Source organism: Euprymna scolopes, chromosome 35, assembly GCF_053919585.1.
Source record: "Euprymna scolopes isolate OS-2025 chromosome 35, ASM5391958v1, whole genome shotgun sequence".
In the NCBI taxonomy this organism is placed as follows: Eukaryota; Metazoa; Mollusca; class Cephalopoda; order Sepiida; family Sepiolidae; genus Euprymna; species Euprymna scolopes.
Genome location: NC_136516.1, coordinates 75,854,356 through 75,877,560, shown reverse-complemented (window position 1 = coordinate 75,877,560; position 23,205 = coordinate 75,854,356). Strand labels below are relative to the sequence as shown.

Sequence of the window (23,205 nt, the reverse complement as noted above, 5' to 3'; positions counted from 1 at the left end):
TTTTGAAAGAAACTAAGGCAAAAGACTTTCATAGTATAAAGAACATGCTGAAAGGGAAAAATATTGATTCATCAGATGCATGTTAGACTTTGAGAAATAAACTGACTTAATTTTATGTATGAGATGAACAGAAGTTCGTTTTTATGCACTTTAATTTTATGTGAGCCTGTTTGGGAATTCATAGGTAATGCACAGGAGAAACTAAAAAGAAAAAGTAATGTGAACATGTTGGAAGGAAAAATATTTTGCAGAGTATTATAGTATACAATTAAATGTAAGAAATTAATAGAACATGAAAAGGAAACAATGTATTTTCAAAAATCGCAAATTCTGTAATCATGTTTTTATGTAAATGTTGGTCTTCTCCTTTTTTATTTGACCTCCATCCCCCACCCCTCTTTCTTGTAAGATAATAATATCCACACGCCAATCAATTATTGGTCTTCCGACAAAGGAGAGATTAGACCTTGTAATTCACTCCCGTTTGTCTGTTCACACTTTTCTCAATAACCACGCCTTGGATTTTTTAAAGAAATTTTGCACAAACATTGAACCAGAATGGATTTTCAGAGATACCTAGAGGGTATAATAGGGGTAAAATTGCCCCAAAATCGGTCGTTAATTCATTTGTTTACACTTTTCTCAATAAGCATACCTCAGATTTTTTTTTTTAAATTTGCACAAACATTAGTCATGGTGAAAGTAAATTTTTTCACTCATGGAGGGGGACCTTACATGCTCAGTTTTAGTTATTAAGGAAGTATTTCTTGGTTCATTTTTAATGAAATGGGAATGAATTAGCAAAATGCATAAAAAGGAACTCGTCCTATATAAAAAAAATGTAGTTCATAATGAATAATTGACTTTCATGGAAAGAAAATTTTAAAATGTTAGAAAAAAATACTTGATTATAGGTTATGGTATACAATTAAATGTAATAAATAGTTTAATGTTTATTGTGAAGAAATATCATTTATTTGGTAGCTGGAAAAGGATTAATGTTGATTTTTATTTTAAAGAGAAAAAACTATTTATTTATACTAATGTGCTTTTGCATCATTGGGACACAGAATACATACCTAACAGTATCTATAAAATAGTTATATATGCCTTCAAATTGAAATCTAATATCTCGTGCAGTTTCAAATTTTATCTCTTGATGGTCATTGGAAAAGGTCAGGATAAATCTTTACTGAATTCCCATTGCGTCTTCTTTTTAATTCGAATTTTCAACATTGAAAATGACTTTGATTTCCTGAGTTGATGTCTTTAAAATTGAAGTGACGGAAGTAATCTTAATCATCTACTGGAGGATTAGCAGAAGAATCAACCCAAGAACCAAATCTCATCAACGAGCAAACCTTGAGTTCTACAGAGGAAGTGGCTGCCAATATATCTTTTTTCACTTAAATCACATAAGTCTCCAGACCCTCTGAAAAAGAGCTGTGCCTTTCAACTGTAACCATTGCGCATGTTTGTGTGGAACTTTTATTTTCTGCTGCTGGCCTCTTAGCATCATGAGTATTTTAGCTGATTATAGATTTTTTTTTTCTTTAAAAATAAAGAAGAAAGAAAAGAATGTCTATGGTGCATGTCTTTAGAACCAATCCTAATATTGGACTAAAAGAAATTCTTCTCCATCCTTATGACAATTTAAGCAAATGAATTTCATTTAAGACAAAACATAAGGTGACGTCTTTATCAATTTAACTTATCCATCCCATCCATAGCCTTGAGCCCCTCAATTTAACTTATGTAGGGGTCTAACATTTTTTTTTTTTTAACTTGTGGGAGTGTTTTTGTTTTATTAAATCAGGTAAGTGTTTTATTTTTTTATTTTATAAATGTTGATGGTGCAACATTTTCAAAAGCTAATAAAAGTATATTTTTAGTGAATGGCTAAGATTTTTTTTTTTTTTTTTTTTTTTTCAGCCAACATATTTACCAGAAGAGCAATGTTAGAATTTAAATGAAATCAAACATAAAAGCAAAATTATACATAAATCATTACAATGTTCAGTACTAATGTGGAATAGACATCCAAAGAATTTTAGTACTTACGAAGATCCACAAGTCGTCATAAATGTAGCTACCAGAATGCTCAGAGAAATGAACCAAATTTTTGGGGGGCTGGGTGATGGAACTGATAAAAAAAATTTTTTTATTTTATTTATTTATTTATTTATTTATTTTATTTATTTATTTTTTTTTTTATGGGTGGAGGTGGGGGGGTGGATCTGTTGGTTGCCACCTAGATTCCAGTATTTGGGATTAAGAACTGAAAATGAGAGCCAAAGGCTGATAAAATGATTATTGCAACAGCATTCACCCTGGTCAGATTAAGCCAGCTTCTTTCTGGGGCAACAGTATATCCTGAATCCACAGCCCATGTACAGCAGCTCTGAGCAAGATTTCACAAGATTGCTAACCAATCGCGATTCTACTATCAAAGACTACCTGTGAACCCGAGAACTCGGCTATGTCCTCCTTGATGGTTGTTGTCCCAGTTCTCAGATGCCCATTAATGCGTTTGTGCCACTCATGTGCAGATAGGGAGGATGATATTGCAATTTTTATTTTCTCTCAAGTAATCAAAATGTGCCCGTCTTCTCTATAGATGTGTATTCTAATCAAGCTATGGAACGATATACTGTGCCAAATGTTCTTTACAGCTATGGTCTGTTAAGAATGCACCATGCCACAAACCATAGTAAATTGTCTTTACAAATGCTTCTCTATCACCATTATTCATAGAAACACCTTAAGTCTACTCTTAGTCTGTAGGACATCAGATGAAACTTTCTGGTATTTGTATTTTGCTTTTGAAAAGAGACATTTTATTAACTATACAACTAATCTCTATTTTTATATTTTTTTTTTTTTTTTTAAACTAAAAAAATATTAAATAATCTTAAAATTAGTTCTCCCTCTGGACAAAAAGCTGCATGCCCATGCAAAGAAAGTGAAATAGAAAAATGGGTGATGTTCCAATTTATCATCTCGGTCAGGTCCGGAATATGTTGTCAAAACTCTGGAATCTTCATTAAGTTCTTGGACGTCTACTCTGCACAAGTACTAAATGTGCTTTAAAACTCGGGGGTAAACACAAATGTTGAGAAAAAATCTAAATCCTCTCCCAAATTTTTAAACCGATAAGTGACAACATAGCTGAAGATTTGGGGGATAGCAATCAGCATAAATAAGCAGGATTATTGTGTAAACCAGACTTTTTAGCCTGTTAAAAACAGGCATAAGTTATCACCAGATGACATAGAATGAGTGCTTTATGGCAAATTGATGGTTGAATATGGTTAAATTTGTTCTCATTTTTGCATTAAGTACTAATTCTTATTAATCCTTAACTGTGCAGATACCATAATACTTAGTTTTTATTTTGTTGATGTTTCTTTTTCTTTTTTTTTTACACCTTATAAGGACTATACAAAATTTAAGCCAGATCAGCTCAGTAGTTTCCAGGAAAAGTGGAACAAACAAAGAGAAATATAATAAATATAATATAGATGTTAACTCACTTTAAACTTCAACATTTTTTATTGAGAATTATTATATTTACGCACATGATTAAACATGCTGCTTGATTCACGTAAACATTTGTTGAAAAGTGCATACTACATAGTATCATCGACAGCTGAAACAAATCAATGGATTTTTTTCAAGCACAGAAGCACAATCTTTACAAAAAGATGGCAGTCTTATAAATAAATAAAAATAAAGTTATGGACTATAGTCGAGGGTAATCTGACGGCTCATTACAATGGCACAGGATTGTCAATCTCAGGATTACCTCACTCCACTTATCTTGATCTTCCCAGTTAGAATGATGAGTATTTAGCAAGAGCATATCAAGTACTTTTTTTATAGTTTTTGCTATGACTAAACAGTTAAATCCTGGTCTTTTTATCCATTAGTGAGCACTATAACCATTATGTTAAATACTAGACGTGTCAGTTGTAGTTTAAAAAATATGAGACTAATATTACCAATCCATGGCAATTTAAAAAAAAAAAAACAATACATTTCTTGTCAACAATCTTTTTGTGAAAACAGAAGGAATTTGTTTCTGTGAATCTTTTGTGAATATTGAAAGCATGTTATTTATTTGCGGATTGTTATCCTCATCTTCATAGTTGTTTCACAACATTTTCGGCCAACTATTCCTGTGGCTTTTGTCAGGTGGTTAAACTGCGACGAGATAGGAATACTGAGTCTCTTAACTGTATTTTTAGTAATTACTGCCAGTCTCGTGGTGTTTTGGCCAACTAATCCTCAGTTTTGGGTAGGATTGAAACTGCTATCTTTAGACAATGCTCACGGTAGAGATTCAATACCTCTATCCACTGCGCCATGGATAAAGGCGTTGAATCTCTATGGTTCCAGGTGAGCATTGTCTGAAGATATAGCAGTTTCAATCCTATCCAAAGCCGGCCAGAGGATTAGTTGGCCAAAACGTGGTTAGACAACAACAACTATGGAGTATTCCTATCCCATTGTGGTTAATCACCTGATGAAAACCAGAGGAATAATTGGCCAAAGCGTTGTGAAACAACAACTATGAACATGAGAATAACAGTTCGCAAATAAATAAATATACAAATTACTCATCTCAAAGGATTCCAATAATAAAATTGAAAGCATTTGACTGAACCTATAGGGTGTAGTTGGTATTTGTTTGCAAGAGAAAAATGGTTTCATTTTGTTTTTATGTCCTGCAAATTTAGATCCGTTCATTTCTTGTGGCCTGTTCTATTGATCACATGCAATAATCCTTATTATTGGCTGTGTTGACAGCTTTGTGATATTATCAGAATCAGACCATCTCCCAGCTTAGGTGTTGATTATTCTAGCTCTGTTTTCCTTCATGTTGGAGGTGGATCTGTTTGTATCTCATTCCCTTGCAACTATGACAAATTAGTAGAGAGGATAACAGTTATGTGATTTCAGAGTATGATGTGGTCAAATTGTTATTGGGCAGCTGGGCCTGTGTTTTCTCACTGATGTGAACGGTCATACGGTGACTTGTTTATGATCTCTTGGACCAGCACAATAATACGTGCAATGACCAATTATCAAATTTTGGTTTTGGTTTGTAGCCAAATTCTTAATTCTACACCTCTTTTTTTTTATCCTTTTCCTCCATACTTCTGCTGATGAAGTCTGGAATCTCCTTGATTTTCTTTCCACTACAAACTCCAAGGATGTCTTCACAACTCTTATACAAGTTTGAAAGTTTAAGATTGTCCATAGTTCATTATTTTGTGAAAAGGAATGCAACAATAAATATGTATTAAGAAGTTAACTAGTAAAGCATTATTACTGTCGTTTGAGAGAAGAGTCTATCAGACTGATAGTGAGGGGTGAGAACATGCATTGCATAGAAAGAGATAATGTGAGAATGATATGATGGATGCATACTGCAAATCTTGAAGAATGGCTTAGATCTGATGACTTCAGAGGAAAATTAAATTTGGACAATATGGATAGATGTGTGTAGAACGTTGATTGTGTAGTCCTGTTGAAGCAATGGTTGAGAATTCTTAGGTTAGTAGATGTAGAACGGTCAGGGGAGGTGGGGTGGGGGCAAGGAAAACATGGTAGGAAATGATAAGGATGGTGTTTAGAGAAAGAGATAGTGACCTATTACTAATTACCAGCTCAGGGAAAGTTGTTGACCAGGACTTAATAGACCTCCCTCCCTCAGTGATTTTGGTGCAATGACATATGAAGTTAGTAGCACAGGTTTTACAGAGTTTTCTTTATCCTAGGTTAGGGGTCTCCAAACTATAGCCCACTGGCCAAATCCAGCCTGCCAAAGTCTTTAATCCAGCCTGTAGAGCCATACATAGTAAAACTATTTAGGAAAAACTTTTAAAAATGGAAATGTTTGAAAATGTGTTTTTTCATGATTAAAAGAATGAGGTTTTGAAGAACCAGTTTCACTAAAAAGCAAAACTGTATAAAACGAATCCAGGTTATTTCTTTTTTAATATTTTGGCCTGCATAGCTCTAAAACGTCAGCAATATGGCCTCCCCGTTCAAAAACTTTGGAGACCCCTGTCCTAGATGAATGACCTGACGAGAACTCTGGATCCATCAGCACTGAGAGGGTAACCCTACGCATGACTTCTAAATCTGGTATATCTGCGCTTCTACTTGGATAGTTAGTATTATTAAGTTAAAAATGGCCAGAGATAAATTAATTTAGAAGTCAATCCCTAAAAGCTGTTCAACACATGCCAGCATGTAAAATGGACATTAAACCGATGATGATGATGCATAAAATTAGCAGTTGAAAATTGTCAACAAATATTCTTTGCACCTTGTATGATTTTTCTCTTCTGTTGGATTTCGTAAAATTCTAATGTTTATTCCTCTGATCAATGTAAATTCTAAAAAAAGATCTTAGAAAAAAAATTGACTAAAAATGAACTTGATTTTATTAGCTATACATAATTTTGTTTTCTGAAATTTTCAACTGGTATTACTTTATTTAAAAGCACTAAAATAGATTTACATAAATTATTTTTGATACCATTTTAATTTAATTTGAAAAAAAAAAAAAACCTAGATTTTCTGAGTTCCATTAAAATGATGCTATAAACAATTTATTCTATGAATAATTTTTTACAATTTCTAAATAATATTGTTATTGCAATTACAGTTCACCTGCTTCAAAACTCAAGGTTGTCAAAGGTCAGTAACATTTTATTATATCTCTGCTCATGCAACATTATTTTGAGGGGGGGGGGGCCTGCTTTTGTCTTTAATATTTACTGTGTACGTTCCAATATCCATTGCCAAACACATTCTATCTCGCTCTCTTTCAGCATCTCTTAATTCCTCTGCATCAAGCTAATATAAAAATAAACCGATTAACGTTTTAAGAGTTATCCTCTTAAACAATTTTGTCCATTCTATTCATTATTTTCAATCCTCTCATGGTATTGTTCATCCAACTAACAATCACAGTAAACTTTTATCCTTGAATGGCGTTTGGCCTTGGTTAGTGGTGACTTATGTAAAAAGAAAAAAAATGTTTCTTAGTTATTCATGTCATAACTTTTTTGTTCTGATTTGATTTTGAATAATTGTGTTGTCCACTTCCCATTGACACACATTCTCTCTCTCGCTCTCTCTCTCTCTCTCTCTCTCTCTCTTAGTTAAACTAATATGAAAATAGACTGTGGGTAATGTCTGAGAAACTTCTCTGTCTTGTATATTTGTGCTGAATGCTTGTTATTTTAGTGCTGAAAAGACATTTTTTTTTTTTTTTTTTTTTTTTTTTTTTTTTTTTTTTTTTTTTTTTAGTTAAGAAAGTTCTTGGGTTCGTAGATTTAGAACAATTAAAATAGGTTTAATTCACAGGCCAAGGAAACATGGGAGAAATTGATAAACATGGAGTAGGGGATAAATGGAGATTTGGCCAGAGATAATACTTTGGAAGTCGTCCAACACATGTCAACATGTAAAACAGATGTTAAACTGAATATACTGATGATTAAGACTGTAAACTGTTCATGCCATTTTGAGACATTTTTGCATGGAAAGAAATCCCTGAATATTCTAGTTTGAATCAGAACATTTTTAATGTAGAGTTGTTGTTTTTTTTGTTTTGTTTTTAAATATTGTTTAAGCATCCAGCTCTATGTATTGAAAAAAGAATTTTTCAAACAATATTAAGAAAAATTTTAAACATGAAGTTTAGCCTATATACACTTGAGATTTTTGGAAAATTTATTGTATAGCATTGGGGTTTGTTGTTTGTATATGTAGATTGAGAAACATTTGGTTTTCAAGTTAGACCATTAAAGCAAATGAACATTTTTTTACTATATACATTTGGACTTCTGAAGTATGTGTGATAGTGAAGATAAAATAAGCCTGGGCCTGGTGTTGCTGCATCTACTGACAAAACAATGAAAAAATGACAAACAAATATAAAAGCTGTGAGTTTCAGAAGAAAGATCTGAGCATTATAAATAACAGGAGCTCCTTTTATGGCCAATATGGAGGACTCCGGTCAGCATCTTGTGAATGTCGGCCCTTGTTTCAGGTAACAGAAAGTAAAAAACCAAATACAAATAAATAAACATGACCAGCACAAACCAAAGAACAAGGGGTGAATTACTAAGAAAATTAGGTTTTTACAAAAACAACCTTCACACAAAGAAGTTTAATACATATAGAATATAATCACAAAATTATGCTATCATTTTGCCAAACACTGTATGTGTATATATATTGGTTAAATCATTTTATCGCTCTAGAAAATACTTCACTCCTGACACCATCCTCTACATGTATAAAAGCCATATATATCCTTAAATGGGGTACTACTGCCATATCTGGGAATGTGCTGCTCTGAGCACTGATTCCTGTCTCGACAAAGTACAAAATTGACTTTGCAATCTAGTGAGACGATCTCTTCTGTCTCTATGGCTTCTGTACTGTATTATGTTCATGGTAAATGCTCAATTGAGCTCCAATCCTTGGTCCCCCAACCCCTAAAGATTCACAACAAGGAACAGTAATCATTGTAACATAGTCTTATTCTTCGACAGTCAGACCGCAACAAGTTGTATCTGAAACGGTAGCAAAGAAAATCAAAAAGGAAAGAAATTCCACTCAGCGGTTTCAGTTGAAATGCATTTATTCATGTTTTTTTTTTTTTTTTTTTTTTTTTTTTTTTTTTTTTTTTCAAAATAACAAATTGCCTCCAGTTTTAAAAGTCTCTTAACTCATATCTACCATGTAGTTAAGTCTCTTGCCACCACAAATATTAATCTTTCCTGGCACGCAATTTCTTCCCTGATCCTCACGATGTGGTGCATTTTTTCTTTTCTTCTTTACTGTAATGTCACATCGCACATCGGTATGGGTATTTGCATAAGTGTTTCCTGCGGTTGCTGTTGTTGCTAACAGTGCTAACAGCTCTGTTACATCATAAAAATCTGCAGTGCAAATATTCTTTGAAAAAATTCAATAAAATTGATGCATAAATGATAATATATATTTTTAATATTATGACGCTAAAACCATTTTGGAGTTGAAATCAATGTGTTATGTAGTAATAAGAAAAAAAACGTTTTAATACTCTAGCGATACCAAAAAAAACATGACGGCATCCCATAAGATTCCATTTTTGTGAAAATCATGATTCTTGTGGCCTATTGATTTTAAACATGTTTTTCTTCTGATTACATGCATAATGCTAAATAGATTTTAACTTGAAATGGTCTCTCATTTAGTGATTAAGAAAAGAAACAAAACTATTTTTAGTACTTATAGACATTTTTTTTTTATTGCATTATTTAACACTGTTGGTCTTTACAATCACCCAAAGTACTTTTCTTTATCTCTTTACCAAAAAGCAAATGAAACTTCTATGAATGAAGTTTCCTTCCATGAATGAACATCTGTGGAACGAAATAGTGAGAATGTTTGTAAACAGACTACAGCATGGTTGTTTGTTAGTCTGGCATAAGCAAATACTTGATGATCTTGAATAATCAATTCTTTCTATCCCTCTAGTGGTGATAACCATTGTCCAACTGATAATCTCTTCAAAGAAAGAGGAGTTTTAATAGAAATATGTTACACTTTTGTCCCCCAGGCAACGCCAGGTAGTCCTATTAGCCTGGTCCTGGATATGATCTAAAACTATATCCGATGGTGAGGCCCCACCTTACAGGCCTTGGGGGGTGTGGAGCCACCCTTTAATTGCCATTGCTCCCAGGGTCCACTCTGACCTGAAGTGGTAGTACCTGTTAGGGTCCCAACTATGGGTTAAATAGAATCTGACTTAAAAAAAAAAAACAAATATACTCCATTAAAAATCGTTCCTCAAAATAACTAGATTCGGCATTAAATAACCTGAAAAAGGTTGATATGCCGTAAAACAAAAACAACCAACCAACCTATTAGCCTGTTTTATAAAAATCAGTTGTGTCTCATTTTATTTCGGTTAAAGTTCACACAAATCAAGAGGCCCCTTTTCCTTGAGCCATTACTCAATCTCTGTATGAGATACATAGGTATTCAAATATTATATTAAAGGTTTCCTTTACTTCTCATACTCAGGGTTATTATAGAAGTTGAAAACATAATTTTCCTCTCTCTCCAATCGACCATTTAAATATGTTATAGTATATCTTTCTTGTGATCTCTTTATCTTACTGGATTCCAGGACAAGAATTCATATAGTCTTGTGGAGTATCTAGCTTTGTGCTATTACTTGAGGTAACAGCACATGGAAAAGGTGCACCATTCCTCGTAAAAGCCAGTGTGGGTTAGCTATAGCAAGTAGATCTTATTTGAACTATGAATACCATGTTATTTTGAATATTTAGTAAGGGTTTACTTGTCATGAAAAGTATCCTTATGCAAGGTTCTCTCTGACAAACTCCTTTTAAAAAGAGACCTTAAACACTCGAGAATTATGTTTAGTAGGCATTATGTCTAACTAAAGGTAAAAAACACTAAAACAAGTACCCACAAAGTTAATATTTTCTTGATCAGTGTTGTCCTGGATGAATAATATCTAACATTTATTCATTCTCTGAGGGTCAACTGGGCCAGTTTTTGTTAGGAAGAGTAACCCCCCCCTGTATTATGTACTAGTTTGGAAAGAAAATGCTGACTTATTCCTAGAGGAATCTGTTATATAAAGGAAAGTTATGTGTATCCAACTAAAGAGGAATGGGCTGAGTGAAAGGAGAAAGTGGCTTGTGGGGGTGGGGTGGGGTAGTGAGAGAGAAAGTAATTTTAATAAAAATGTTACTTTTGCTCCAGACAATGCTGGGTAGCCCTGCTAGATTATATAAAAGGCAAATGTCACAGCTATAACGAGAAGTCACGTTGGCCTTTTGGTCAAGATCAAAGTGTAGTATCTGTTCTTCAGATGCTGCACTTCTATTTCTTGTTCTCTTTCAGTGGAGGAGAAATCCTTCACGACTGAGACAATTTTTATTTTTGTACCTTTTCTCTACGTTAAAAAACGACCCTGGTGTCTAACTGTCCCGTGGGGAGGCATAGTAAATAGGTACACTTTATTCCTATTCATTTAAAAACAAACTTTTAAAAAAGCATTTACATGAAATGTTTTCTTTTTAAATGTTTTTGTCTTAATCTGTATTAAAACTTTTTTTTTTTTTTTTGTTTTTTTTTTACTTCTTATTAAACATAAAATATGCTAAATATATTTTGGAAAAATTGTGCACAAGTTAAGAAATAATGAAAAATACAAAAAATTCTTTAAAACATGAAAAATATGGAATTTTTTTTTTTGTTTAGCTTCAAATTTCGATCTTCAGCCTTCTTTTGTATTTCATACTCATTTTGGGGTTGTACTATCTCTCTTTTTCCTGTTTTTTTTTTTTTTTTTTTTTTTTTTTTTTTCATAAAAAATCTGACTTAGGGCTCTTTTTAACAAAACCCGACACCTGTGTGTGTGTGTGTGTGTGTGTGTGTGTGTGTGTGTGCGCCCCCCCCCCCCCCCCGCACACTTAATCCGCATCGTAAGTGGATTTTTACAAACTTAACAGACTGCTGACTCTTAAACTATTTTAACCCTCTGCTAGTTATAGAAATGTTGCATCTGATTTAAAAAAAAAAAAACAAATATGCTTTTTATTGTTGAGAAATCAAATTACTTTTATGCGTTTTTTTTTTACTCTAAAACTTGTTTGAATCAAGTTTTATTGTTTGACCTTAAAGTTTTCCATTTTACTTTTAGGTGATAACCAAAATAGCCGAAATTTGTGGATCAATGGTTTATCTTCAACTACACAAGCTTCAGATGTGAAGGAAGCTTTTTCTAAATATGGCAAGGTACTGTCAACATTGTAACTCTCGGTCTCAAAAAAGACACATATTTTTCTTCTATTCAGCAGAACCTATATTTTCCAGCGCTTGTATGGAAATCGTTTTCTTACAATCTAACTGATTTTTTTTTAAGCACCAAAGTGTACTTTGTTATCTGAAAAATTTTAAATCTGTAATAATTTGTATACACAAAAAAAATAACAGAAGTTATGATGTTGGGAAGTTGTTTGTTAATTGTTACATTCCACTCTATTCTGGAATGTGAAAAAAAATGACAGAATATACTGACAGAATGGGGGACCAAATTTAGTGTTTAATTCTTAATGAGTACTGAATATTCCTTGTTTAATGTAAGGAATATGAATGAAAAAAATACAACTAAAAAATAATCAGAAAAGCTTACAGACACAGATGTCTAAATTCTTAGCGAACAGTGGTTTTTTAAGAATGCAAATGTGGAGCATTCATTCAGTATTCAGGAATAATTGGTGGTGTTTTTTTTTGTTTTTGTTTTTTCATGAAAAATAACCACATAGTGAATCTGTTGACAGTGAGAGTAAATAAATAATAGCAAGTAAAAATGAATGCCACCATCTCTTTGGAAGGTTTATTTGGGAGAGTTCAGTAATCAGGAGAAAATATAATAAATACTGTAAGAAGGTAAAATGAATGCATAATTTCTGGAAACATATATGAGGACTTAGGCTAATTGGATGGCAGAACAGATTAACATATGATGGTTTGGATTATTATTCTTTAATGCAGACGGGAAAATCAATTTTATTATATAGGTATGACATTTTTTTTATATAATTCTCGTAAACAATTGTTTTTAAGTGTGTATTTTTTAATTATACATTCTTATATCATAATTTTTTTTTCTCATGTATTTTTGCCAGGTTGTTGTTGTCAAGATAGTGACCAATCTCCGTACTCCAGGAGCAGAAAATCGTGCTTTTCTCACAATGTCTTCTCCAGAGGAAGCTGCCAAATGCATTCAACATTTGAATCAAACAGAACTCCATGGCAAGAAAATGTCAATAACAACGGTAAGAGAAAACAAATTTTTATAGAATCCATTAAATCTTTTATGTTTTAAAGCTGAACATACCGTTCCATTTCAAATTTAAGTGTGACCCACTAACAATCTCTCATGGAAGTGGTTAGACACATTTAACATAGGTCAACTAACATACTTCCTAACTTCCGGCGTGGCTGCTACCGGAAGCGATGACAAGGCAAATCAGTTCCTTCACTTTTATTGTTCTTTAGTATTTCTGTTGTGAAGCGATTTATTGAAATAAAATGTAAGAAAAAGACGTTAATGAAAAGTATACGATAAATATTAACAAAATTATAAAAAGATTAAAATAACACAATTAGTCTTTATTTGCACTTCTAATAAAAAATTTTTTATAAATGTTTATAAACACATCAAATAGCAGAGATGGTTGAAAGTTTTTTTTTTTTAAATTTTGCAAAGTGTTTTCAATAATTCTTTTTTAAAAAGAAAAGCGCAATTGTTTTCAATAATTTAAACAAATTTCATTAATTCTTAATTAAAATAAGACAGAAAAAAAACTTTTCAATGATTAACATCCTGAGAAAAAAAGAATGATTGGAAAAATATAAAAACAAAAAAAAAAAGAATACAAAGTATGTGCACTGGGAAAGATATAGGCATGATAGAGAAAAAAGAGCAAAGGAACTGATTTGCCTTGCCACTGCTTTTGGTAGCAGTCACACAGGAAGTTAGGCAATGTGTTAGCTGACTATAACCCTAACATAAGATACGCTTATTCAATCTGAGTGTTTAGAGATGGAACTTTAAACTGTGCTAGGAGTATGATGCTGTATGGTGGTGAGTGCTGAGTCGGTCCTCATTTGTCTGTCTTCAGTGTAAATGACAGGACAATTATCAGCTAGATATGCAATCTCGGGTCAGGTTTTATTCATAAACTCATCTGTCAGAAAGAAACGTAAGTGAACCAAATTCGGGTCAATATAACATAGTGGAAGAAAAAAAAATATGGGCTAATCTCAATCAAATATTGATGTGTCAGATGTATTGTTATTTGTGTCTGACTTAAAATCCAACTATAGTAATTTATGAGAATATATGGCAATTAAGCTACACAGAATCTTCTGCATTTCATTCCCATAGGAATCTACAAGAATGAAATGTAGAAGATTCTGTGTAGCTAAATTGGCATGTATTTTCATAAATTAGTACTTAGTTCTACTCACTTACTGAACACTCTTGAAGTAAATATATAAAATTGATAAATAAAATAAATTTTCTTGTAACAGTTTATGAAAATGTAAGAAATAATTATATATATATTCCCTTATTTTCTCATTTTTTTTTCTAGGCTAAAAATAACTTGACATCCCAAACAAAATCTGGTGAAAAGAAAACCGTGGTGAAAAAAGGTGAGTTTTGATGTTTCCAAAATTGGTTGGCATTCTTATAATGAACATTGTCCTTTGTTTTTTTTTTTGTTTTTTTTTTTTTTTTAATACACAATGAATAAACACTTAGATTTATTTAAATTATCAATATAGTCCTCAGTTTTCTCTTTGTGGCAATATTATCAGATTGAAAAGGGTTGATGCAAAGCTTAAAATTTAATAGGGAGGGGGGGGGTTACTATGTTTAAGAACTTTTTATATACTCCTTAGATTATAATAGCTCCGATTTACAAAAGGAGATCATCTCTGTCTTTTATTTGAGTGATTTTTACAAAATTTGCGCTATTTCTTCCTCTCGCACGTTTGTTTGGATTTTTCGTAGAAAAGCAAAACTAAATCCAGAGCAATCGCATCTTGGCACTTGTGCCAGGGACGTCCAGAAAGGCAATTAGCTTTGATCAATGTGGGGAAAGCCCTTCATATCGGACGATTTCTATTCATTTTGGACCCCCACCCCTTGGGGGGGGGGGCTGGTTTTCTCAAACATCTTGGGGAAACAAACAAATAGGGCAGAAAGCATAAAGCTTAACTGGCTTGAAGCCAGAATTAACTGCACGATTTCATTTCTCTATGGCATGATGTTTGACCTCATTAAATTTGAATGCTCGAGGAAAGCAGACGTTCGTTTAAGCACCTGTGTTTTTAATCGTTTAATTTGAACGATTCTCACTTCCTCTGCCCTCTTAGCATAGCGGTAACATATACTATTTTCTTTTACTTTCTTTTCCGACTTTGCCTCAAGGCTTCGGGTTCGAGCCTACCTGCCTACTAACACTTTTTTTCCCCCCTTTTTCACATCTTTTCCTCCTTCGCTGTTGCCTTATACCAATTTTTTTTTTTTTTTTTTTTTTTCCTACACACACACACACCTACAAATAATCGGGCATTGCCAGGCAAACCCGCTAGTCTAAATCTCATCTGTCTGTTTCAATGTATGTATGTTTGCCTAAAACTTTCAACAGAGGTAACGGATTTTCATAACCTTGGTATTGTTTTGAAGCACAACCCTTCGGACGAGAAATATTGAAAAATTGGCTAAAAACATAAATTCCTTCGCCTTTAACTGGGCACTTTTCTACAGGGAAGGGTCGCTTTTTTTGCCAATATTTTCAAAAGTTATCCCCTCTTTTCGATTTAAAAATTTTGTCAGTTCCGGTTTGGCGATAAATGCCCGGCAAAGACGTCACTTTTTTTTTCTTTTTCTTTTTTTTTTTCTTTTTTTTTTTCTTTTTTTTTTCTTTTTTTTTTTTTTTTTTTTTCTTTTTCTTTTTTCTTTTTTCTTTTTCTTTTTTCTTTTTTTTTTTCTTTTTTCACATTCTTTTCCTCTTTCGTGGTACAGGTTCGAGCCTACCTTTTTACCATTTTTTTTTTTTTTTTTTCTCAACATACCTCCAAATACTCAGACAATGCCAGGCACTTGGGCTAGTAGTAAATAAATGGAAAAAGAAAGATTGAAAAATGTAAATATTACCAAATTAGGATGTGTAATAATTTGATAATTGTTAATTCTATTGAAAGAGAATCAAATTCGTGCCCGTCTGATTCTCAACATAAGATGAAGCATAACAAGCTACAAGGACTCTATTCTGCTCTCTCATCGAATCCACGTCGTTAAGAGACAGATCCCAGACTTATGGTTGATACTGCCAAACTAAAATCGCCTAAAACTTGATAGAGCCAATCCAAAACCACTTTAAGTAGAAAGTGCATTTAGATGTTTTTCTACATAAATGTAACATTGTGTATGTAAGTGTTGGGACAATTAATTGAAATAATAAAAAAAAACAGAACTTTTGGTGATATCCGAATTGGAAAAAATTGTGCCTATTTTCCGATGCCAGAAACAATTCCTTTAATTATCTGTTTTATTTTATTTTATTTTTATTTTTTTAACAAAATCTTCCACTGCTGGTAGTAATAATAAAATAAATATTTATCATTAGACTGCAAGTAAAGCTAAAATCTATAGATCATCCCCCACAATTGTTTTTACGTTTGAGAAAATATATGCACATTTAACATGTGTTTTTTTTACAGTAATGCGTGGGGAGTTGGGGTAACAATTTTATTGCTTGATATTTAGAGATTTATAAAGAATTGGAGTTGGTAATTTATCGAAATCAGTAAAAATATTGGAATCATCCCATTCCTTATATGAGAGAAAGAGGCAGAAAAACCTTTTTCTCCATTTTCCTCCATACTAATTCTACTTATCTAAATAATGAATCTATTTTGAATCTTTGTTTTTCAGGGGCTGGTCAAAATAGTCGGAACTTATGGGTCAGTGGTTTGTCTTCTAACACTCGAGCCACAGATCTGAAAAGTCTTTTCTCCAAATATGGCAAGGTACTGTCGACTTGATTAAGGTCACTTATTATTTAATTTAAAAACAAACTCTTTTTTTTATAAAATTCCTTTCAAATGTTTATGTATATCTTCATCTTCTGAACTAATTTTCTTTGTTAGGTTGTTGATGCGAAAGTGGTGACCAATGTCCGTAGTCCAGGTGCACGGTGTTACGGCTTTCTCACGATGTTCTCTTCTGAGGAAGCTTCCAAATGCATTCAACATTTGAATCAAACAGAACTCCATGGCAAGATGATATCAGTAGAAAAGGTAAAAAAAAAAAAGAAAAAAACACTAAAAATATTTTTTACATTTTATTTTTTACTTATTTTATTAGTCCTTTACTCAAAATATTCTCAGTAATCGTTATTTAGGTGTTGACAATCTCAAGTTGTGAATCCAAGTTGCATAACTGTCAGGCCTTTTTTTAGATATTGCCAATTGTAATTTCTGACCATTTCTTCAATCAAATTTCTATTTGTCTACAAGTCAATTTTGGGTGCTTATGTATTATAATTGGATTTCAAATAAATATATTTTAGGTAAAAACACTATTACAGACTTACTTGTCATGTCAAAATTAGTAAAAATTCCAAAAAATGATAGAATAGAAAAATAATTACAAAATGAAATTTATTGAATTATACAGATTTATCATATTTGTTATTGCAACAAATTCTGTGACAATCTGATTTATCTCCCTTGATTTCAATTAACGTCCATTTTAAAATGGAAAATGGTAGATTGATAAGTTTTAAAAAAAAAAAAAAAAAATTTTTTTAATATATATATATGTGTGTTGGGACGAGTAATCGGAAAAATCAGACCGATTTGATAGTATCGGAATCGGATAAATTTGTACCGATTTTCCAATGTCAAAACGATTCTTTTGTCTTTTTTATTTGATTTTGTTTAAAGCAAAGTCTTCCATTGCTGGTAATAATGATAAAATAATAAATATTTATTGATTTTAAACCAGCAGTGAAGCTAAAATCGATAGATTGTCCCCCACAAGTATATTTTTATGTTTAGGAAAATATTTGCACATTTAACATGTGTGTGTTTTACTGTAATCAGAGAAAAATACAGCTACATAGTTAAATATTTAAAGATTTATAAAGAATTGGAATCAGTAATTTAGTATGGAATCAGTAATTGTATCGGAATTGGGAAAAATATTGGAATCGTCCCATTACTTATATATATATATATATACTTCTAGCAGATATTCTACACTATCATTTTTATGAACTTTTGAATTTTTACATGGTATGTACAAGGTGCTTTCAATAAGTTTCCAGACTTTTTGTACAGGCATCTAAAATTGTTATAGACACTAGAAAATTCAGTATCTTATTGCTATACATCTTATGAGATGACTGACCAATTTTTATGATTTCAGGTTAAAATGAACAGCTACAGCAGGAATTAGAATACACCCTACTAAAGCTTGATTGTCACAGCTTGTGAATTTCAAAAATGCAATCTGGACGTGAGGACACTTTAGAAGAATGATATGCAATAAAATTCTGTTTTAAATTTTACAAAAAAATGCTACAGAAATGTATAGAATGCTTCAGACTGCTTTTGAACCATCTTTCATGAATCCAGCATCAGTTTTTGAATGGCATAAGAAATTCAAGGAAGGCAGGGAATCTGTGAGGAATGACGAAAGGTGTGGGAGAAGTAAGGAAATCAGAACACCTAAGTTGATTGACCAAAATAAAGAATTTCATGGATAAAGACTGTTGTGTGTCTATAAAGACAATAAGTGCATAGTTTGATTCCGTGTGGGAACTGTACACACAATTATTTGTGAAGAACCAAAGATGCGGAAGATTTGCGCAAATGCACCAGTTCACAAATCCATCTTTGTCAACTATTTGATTAAGATGGGCATCAAAACAGTTCTCCACCCTCCCTATAGTCCAGACCTTGCTCCCTGTGACTTTTTGGTTCTTTTCTAAGTCAAGAAAAACTTTAGAGGCTGCCGTTATTAGAGAATTGAGGAAATGAAAAAGGTTGTGATGAGGGTTATTGACATGCTTACAGAAAAGGACTTCCAGTAGCTGTTGAATGGTACATGTGCATTGCACTCGAAGGAGATTACTTCGAAGGGTACTAGAGTTTCATGTGTGTACTATCAATATAAGTGCTTGACAAAAAAAAGTCTGGAAACTTATTGAAGGCACCTCGTAATAGAGATTTAAGCTAAAACACATTGTTTGAAATCAAATTGTAATGCACAAGCACTAACTTTTGTTCTGGAACTGCATGAGCCTTATCCAAAATGAATTTCTATGTGGTATTTAAATTAAAATTTTATTACCCTTATAAGTAAAAAGAAATCATATTCAATGCTTATAACAGTTTATTATTTTTTTAATTTGTAGGCAAAAAATGATCCTGGATTGCAAAGTGTGAAAAAAACTGAAACAAAACCAGAAGTGAAAAAGGGTCAGTTTTTATTGGCAAATTCTTTCTTTTATATACACCAGTGGGATCTATGTCCCAGAGTTGTCCGTGGAAACCAAGAATTATAATCTCCAAAAGTAAATTGACTGGAAAGAATTAGAAAGACTCTTTTCTGCTTAAAAGCTGAAGGGAGGGAGCTGTGATAATTTACAACACAGGATGTTGTAGCAAAATCTGGCAGCCAAGATCCCTGTTGACATGGACTGTAATAAATCAATGATCATTGAGAACCTTGGTTAATGCTAACACGAGTTGAACTGCATGCTCATTCCAAATGTCTCCAAAGAGTTGAAAGTTAAGGCAATGGCTTTGCTGTTGAGTCTCTACATAGGCAATAAAAACAAAAGTTTATTTTGTAAAGTTTCGGATTTTGCTGCAACACCATGCATATAACAAAAGAATGAATATCTAACAGGTGTGCGCATAAACTGTAATGAATTTTCATAATAGGGATGGAGGGGTACTTACTGACTTGTTTACTTTACCGCTGGATGTATGCATTTTTGGGGTCGGGGCTCTGTTTGTAATTTACAATATTGAACTCTGGATGATAGTGTTGATACACTGGTTTCCGCTAGATCACCGATAGTAGTAAGCGGCATTGAGCCTGGCCAGTACTAAATGGGTGACCACTTAGGAATACCAGGCGCTGTATGTAGGAGGATATAAACACCTCCCTACAAGAGTTGCAAAAACCTAACCTAAAGTCATCTCCTTTTAGTGAGTGCTTGTGAATTTAAAATTCTCTTGACATTTCCTCCTTTGGAGGGAACCTGTTAAACCCACATAGAGTGAGTGCTGCTTCAGTATGGCAATCTTGAACTGGATCACTATTCCCAGAAGTAAATTGACCTAAAAATTCTGAAATTCTTTTTTTATCAGTGATCCAAACTGCGCAAGTAGAATTCTGTAATAAGAAAATGAAAACCGTTTATAAAAACAATAATAGTGAATTGATGAGTCTTGTCTAACAAGCTTAATATATTGAGAGGTGATAAACTTCCAAACTATGTATGTATAATATATATAATTAGTCATCCAATGAGAGAATTTCACAGTATTCTCTTCAGTGCGATTAGACAAGCAGTTGCCTTAAATCATGATTGAAACTTCCATCTAGATGAGTCAGTGTTTCTAATTATGTGACCATCAGCTGTAGCTGAGATTAAGCAAAATCACAATGATAAACATTGTCAAATGACAAAGGCTCCATTTGTTTACTCAAAAAGCATTGCATTATATATTTCTCTCTCTCTCTCTTTATTTATATATATATATATGTAGGGTGTCCGTAAAGTTACTATACAGTCTTATTGCTTTATTGTATTAACACGTGTATTTTCTGTAATTTTTATAAACATAAAGGTGTTATTTCTTTTTATTTCTTTTATTACAAATAAATATTTTAATACAATATCTTACTGTACTGTTAATATATTACAGGGTGTCTGTATAGTAACTTTACGGACACCCTGTATATACTAGCAAAAGTACCCGTCATTGACTGGGTTCAAAAACAGCCTACAGAAAATGGACTGATTTATGAAAGTATGATAGGTTATGAAAAGGAAGGGTTGTTAAGAGATAGCTTCGAATTTGGGGGTATCAAAACCCAAGCAAAATATGATGAAAGTAAAAATAAAATAGATAAACCCCATAATTTATTATACCATACTTGTTCACACTGAAAAACTTATCACAATATTCTGTGGATCTATATTAAAAAACCTTGTTAAATTTTGTGGCATATTTCCATTCTATTCTAGGTCAGGCGTGAACGAACACCTCATAATTTTATTATACCATATTTCTTCAAACTGAAACATAATTATCAAAGTATACTTACGCAGATAGATATGAAAAGTCTTTATTAAAGTTTGTGCCTATGTCCATTCTATGGATGCCAGGCGCGAACGCAGACCCCACAATTTTATTATACCATCCCTATTTAAGTTAAAACATACTTATCAAAGTATTCTATATCTATATCAAAAATACTTGTAAACGTTTTTTTTTATTTTTTATTTCTCATACTTTGTGGACCAGGCTGAACGCAGACCCCACAATTTTAATGAACCACCGTTCTGCAGGATCAAACATACCCATTCCTGTGTCTCGATACATCTTCTATCATTATATGTAATCAGTTTTTTAAAATAGTCAACCATATAGGAGCCTATTTGTGACCACACACACAGACATTCAGCTTTATATATATATATAAATATATAATGACATCTTTCCATTTCTTGCATTGTGATTGCCTTCTAAAACTTGTATATAAATATTACATGCAATAATGTTTACACTTTCTGCGAGGTAATTATTTGATATTTTACTTATAATTTCAGATAAGAAAGAAGGGGAGAAAAAAGATGGAGATAAAAAAGAAGGGGAGAAAAAAGATGAAAAAGACAGAAGATCTGTTAGCAGAAGAGATGACAGACGCCATTCAAGTTCAAGTCGTCGGAGACATTCAGGTAATCATTAGATTTGATAACACCTTTAGTAATAATTATTGTAAAGTAAGGATATTTCTGAAAATATTTTTTCCAAAAAGAAAAGAATCATTTTTCTAAGTTCAACATAAAACGTACTTGATTATACTGCTCTTTATATAACTGAATCAAACAACCTGGATGCAATGGCAGAGAAACTATCTTGTACGCTCGTAAGCAAATCAAACAACAAAACGTTTCTACTATATTACAAACTAATTACTATAAAAGTAGTGTTATAACTGATCAAACGTTTTGGTCTTTAGAAAAAAGATAACTGCGTTTAGAAACTACTGTTCTGAATTCTAAGCAAGATCGTCATTTGTATCTTGCATTTCTAAATTTTTGAGATGAGGATTGGTTATTCATATTTGGATTCTTCGGACTACTGTTCTCATCTTTAGTATCATTTTCACAATGCTTGTCTCGATTTAACCTCCAACTGTCTTCAAATGTATCTTGTCGAACTCTGAAATTTGGATGTAATTTCAAACAACCCTTTATTTACTTCATAGGATAGCATGCTTTTATTCTGTCAGACTGGATAGAGGTCCTAAGTAATTTGCAATTTTCTTTTTGGTCGCTCACACTGAGAATTGAACCTCCAGGAGAATATCACTTTTACAATTGATTTTTCTAAATACCTTAACCACTGCGTCAAAGGTCCTTGTGAAAAAAGATTAAAAATTCCATCCAAATTCCCAAGTTCGACAAGATACGCCTGAAGAAGGTTGGAGGTTACATCGACTGAAACATTGTGAAAATGACAATCAAGATGAGAATAGTGGTCCAAAAAATCCAAATAATACTCGTTCTTATCTTATTCTCGTATAGAAAACTAAACCTTCTTTTATAAATTGAACATTATTTTCTTGTTTTAAATATTAACGTATGGAGGGCATCTTACTACAAATTTGCATAGCAAACATACCCTTGCTTCTAAATAGTTTTAAAGAAACCTTTTTTTATAGTAAAAGAAAAATAGTGCAGCTAGATCTTTCTTTAAATCTACTAATCTCCTCCTACTTGAAACACTCAAAAAACATATTCAGTATGGATTTTTTTAATTGATATTAAAAAGGTTTAAACAAATGGATAAAATTCATATGGGAGAACCATTAGTGCCAACTACCTGGATGGGCAAGGAAAATCTCCAAGTTTTGAGAAATTCTTTTCTTTGTGTTAGATGGAACATCTGTTTTTGATAAAAAAAATAGCATTTAAACTCTTTGCCCTCTGTTATCTTCCTTTCATTTTAGAAAGCAATTATGTCCTTACGTTTATCAGCTAATAACAGCAGGGAAAAATATTCAATGGATTGCTTAACAATTACAATTAAATACATCTTAATTTTTACAGTAATTTTTTATTTTATTTTTTTTTTTCAGTATAATTATAGTACAGGGTAGAACGATAAAGTTTCCGCCCTAATTACAACAGTACAGCTTTATTTTAAAACTTTTATTGAAAAAAAATCAATTCAGGTAACTTATGTAGTAGTGCTGACCTATTTGATGTAGCCGCCTTCAGCCTCAATTACCACCTCGATGTGGGTCCAGAACTGGGAACATGC

At 32.4% G+C, this 23,205-nt stretch overlaps 1 protein-coding gene across 2 annotated transcripts in view; it reads left to right on the top strand.

Moving 5' to 3' along the window:
• The window catches only part of LOC145259949 (uncharacterized), a 95,724-nt gene that overhangs the window by 56,445 nt on the left and 16,074 nt on the right, over window positions 1-23,205 (top strand). For both annotated transcript variants that reach the window (XM_080117925.1, XM_080117924.1), the window contains exons 7-14: window positions 6,680-6,711; window positions 11,753-11,847; window positions 12,741-12,890; window positions 14,214-14,274; window positions 16,565-16,659; window positions 16,780-16,929; window positions 19,053-19,116; window positions 21,486-21,614. In XM_080117925.1, coding sequence (XP_079974051.1) covers window positions 6,680-6,711; window positions 11,753-11,847; window positions 12,741-12,890; window positions 14,214-14,274; window positions 16,565-16,659; window positions 16,780-16,929; window positions 19,053-19,116; window positions 21,486-21,614 — 776 coding nt within the window. The remainder of the gene's footprint in view (window positions 1-6,679; window positions 6,712-11,752; window positions 11,848-12,740; window positions 12,891-14,213; window positions 14,275-16,564; window positions 16,660-16,779; window positions 16,930-19,052; window positions 19,117-21,485; window positions 21,615-23,205) is intronic.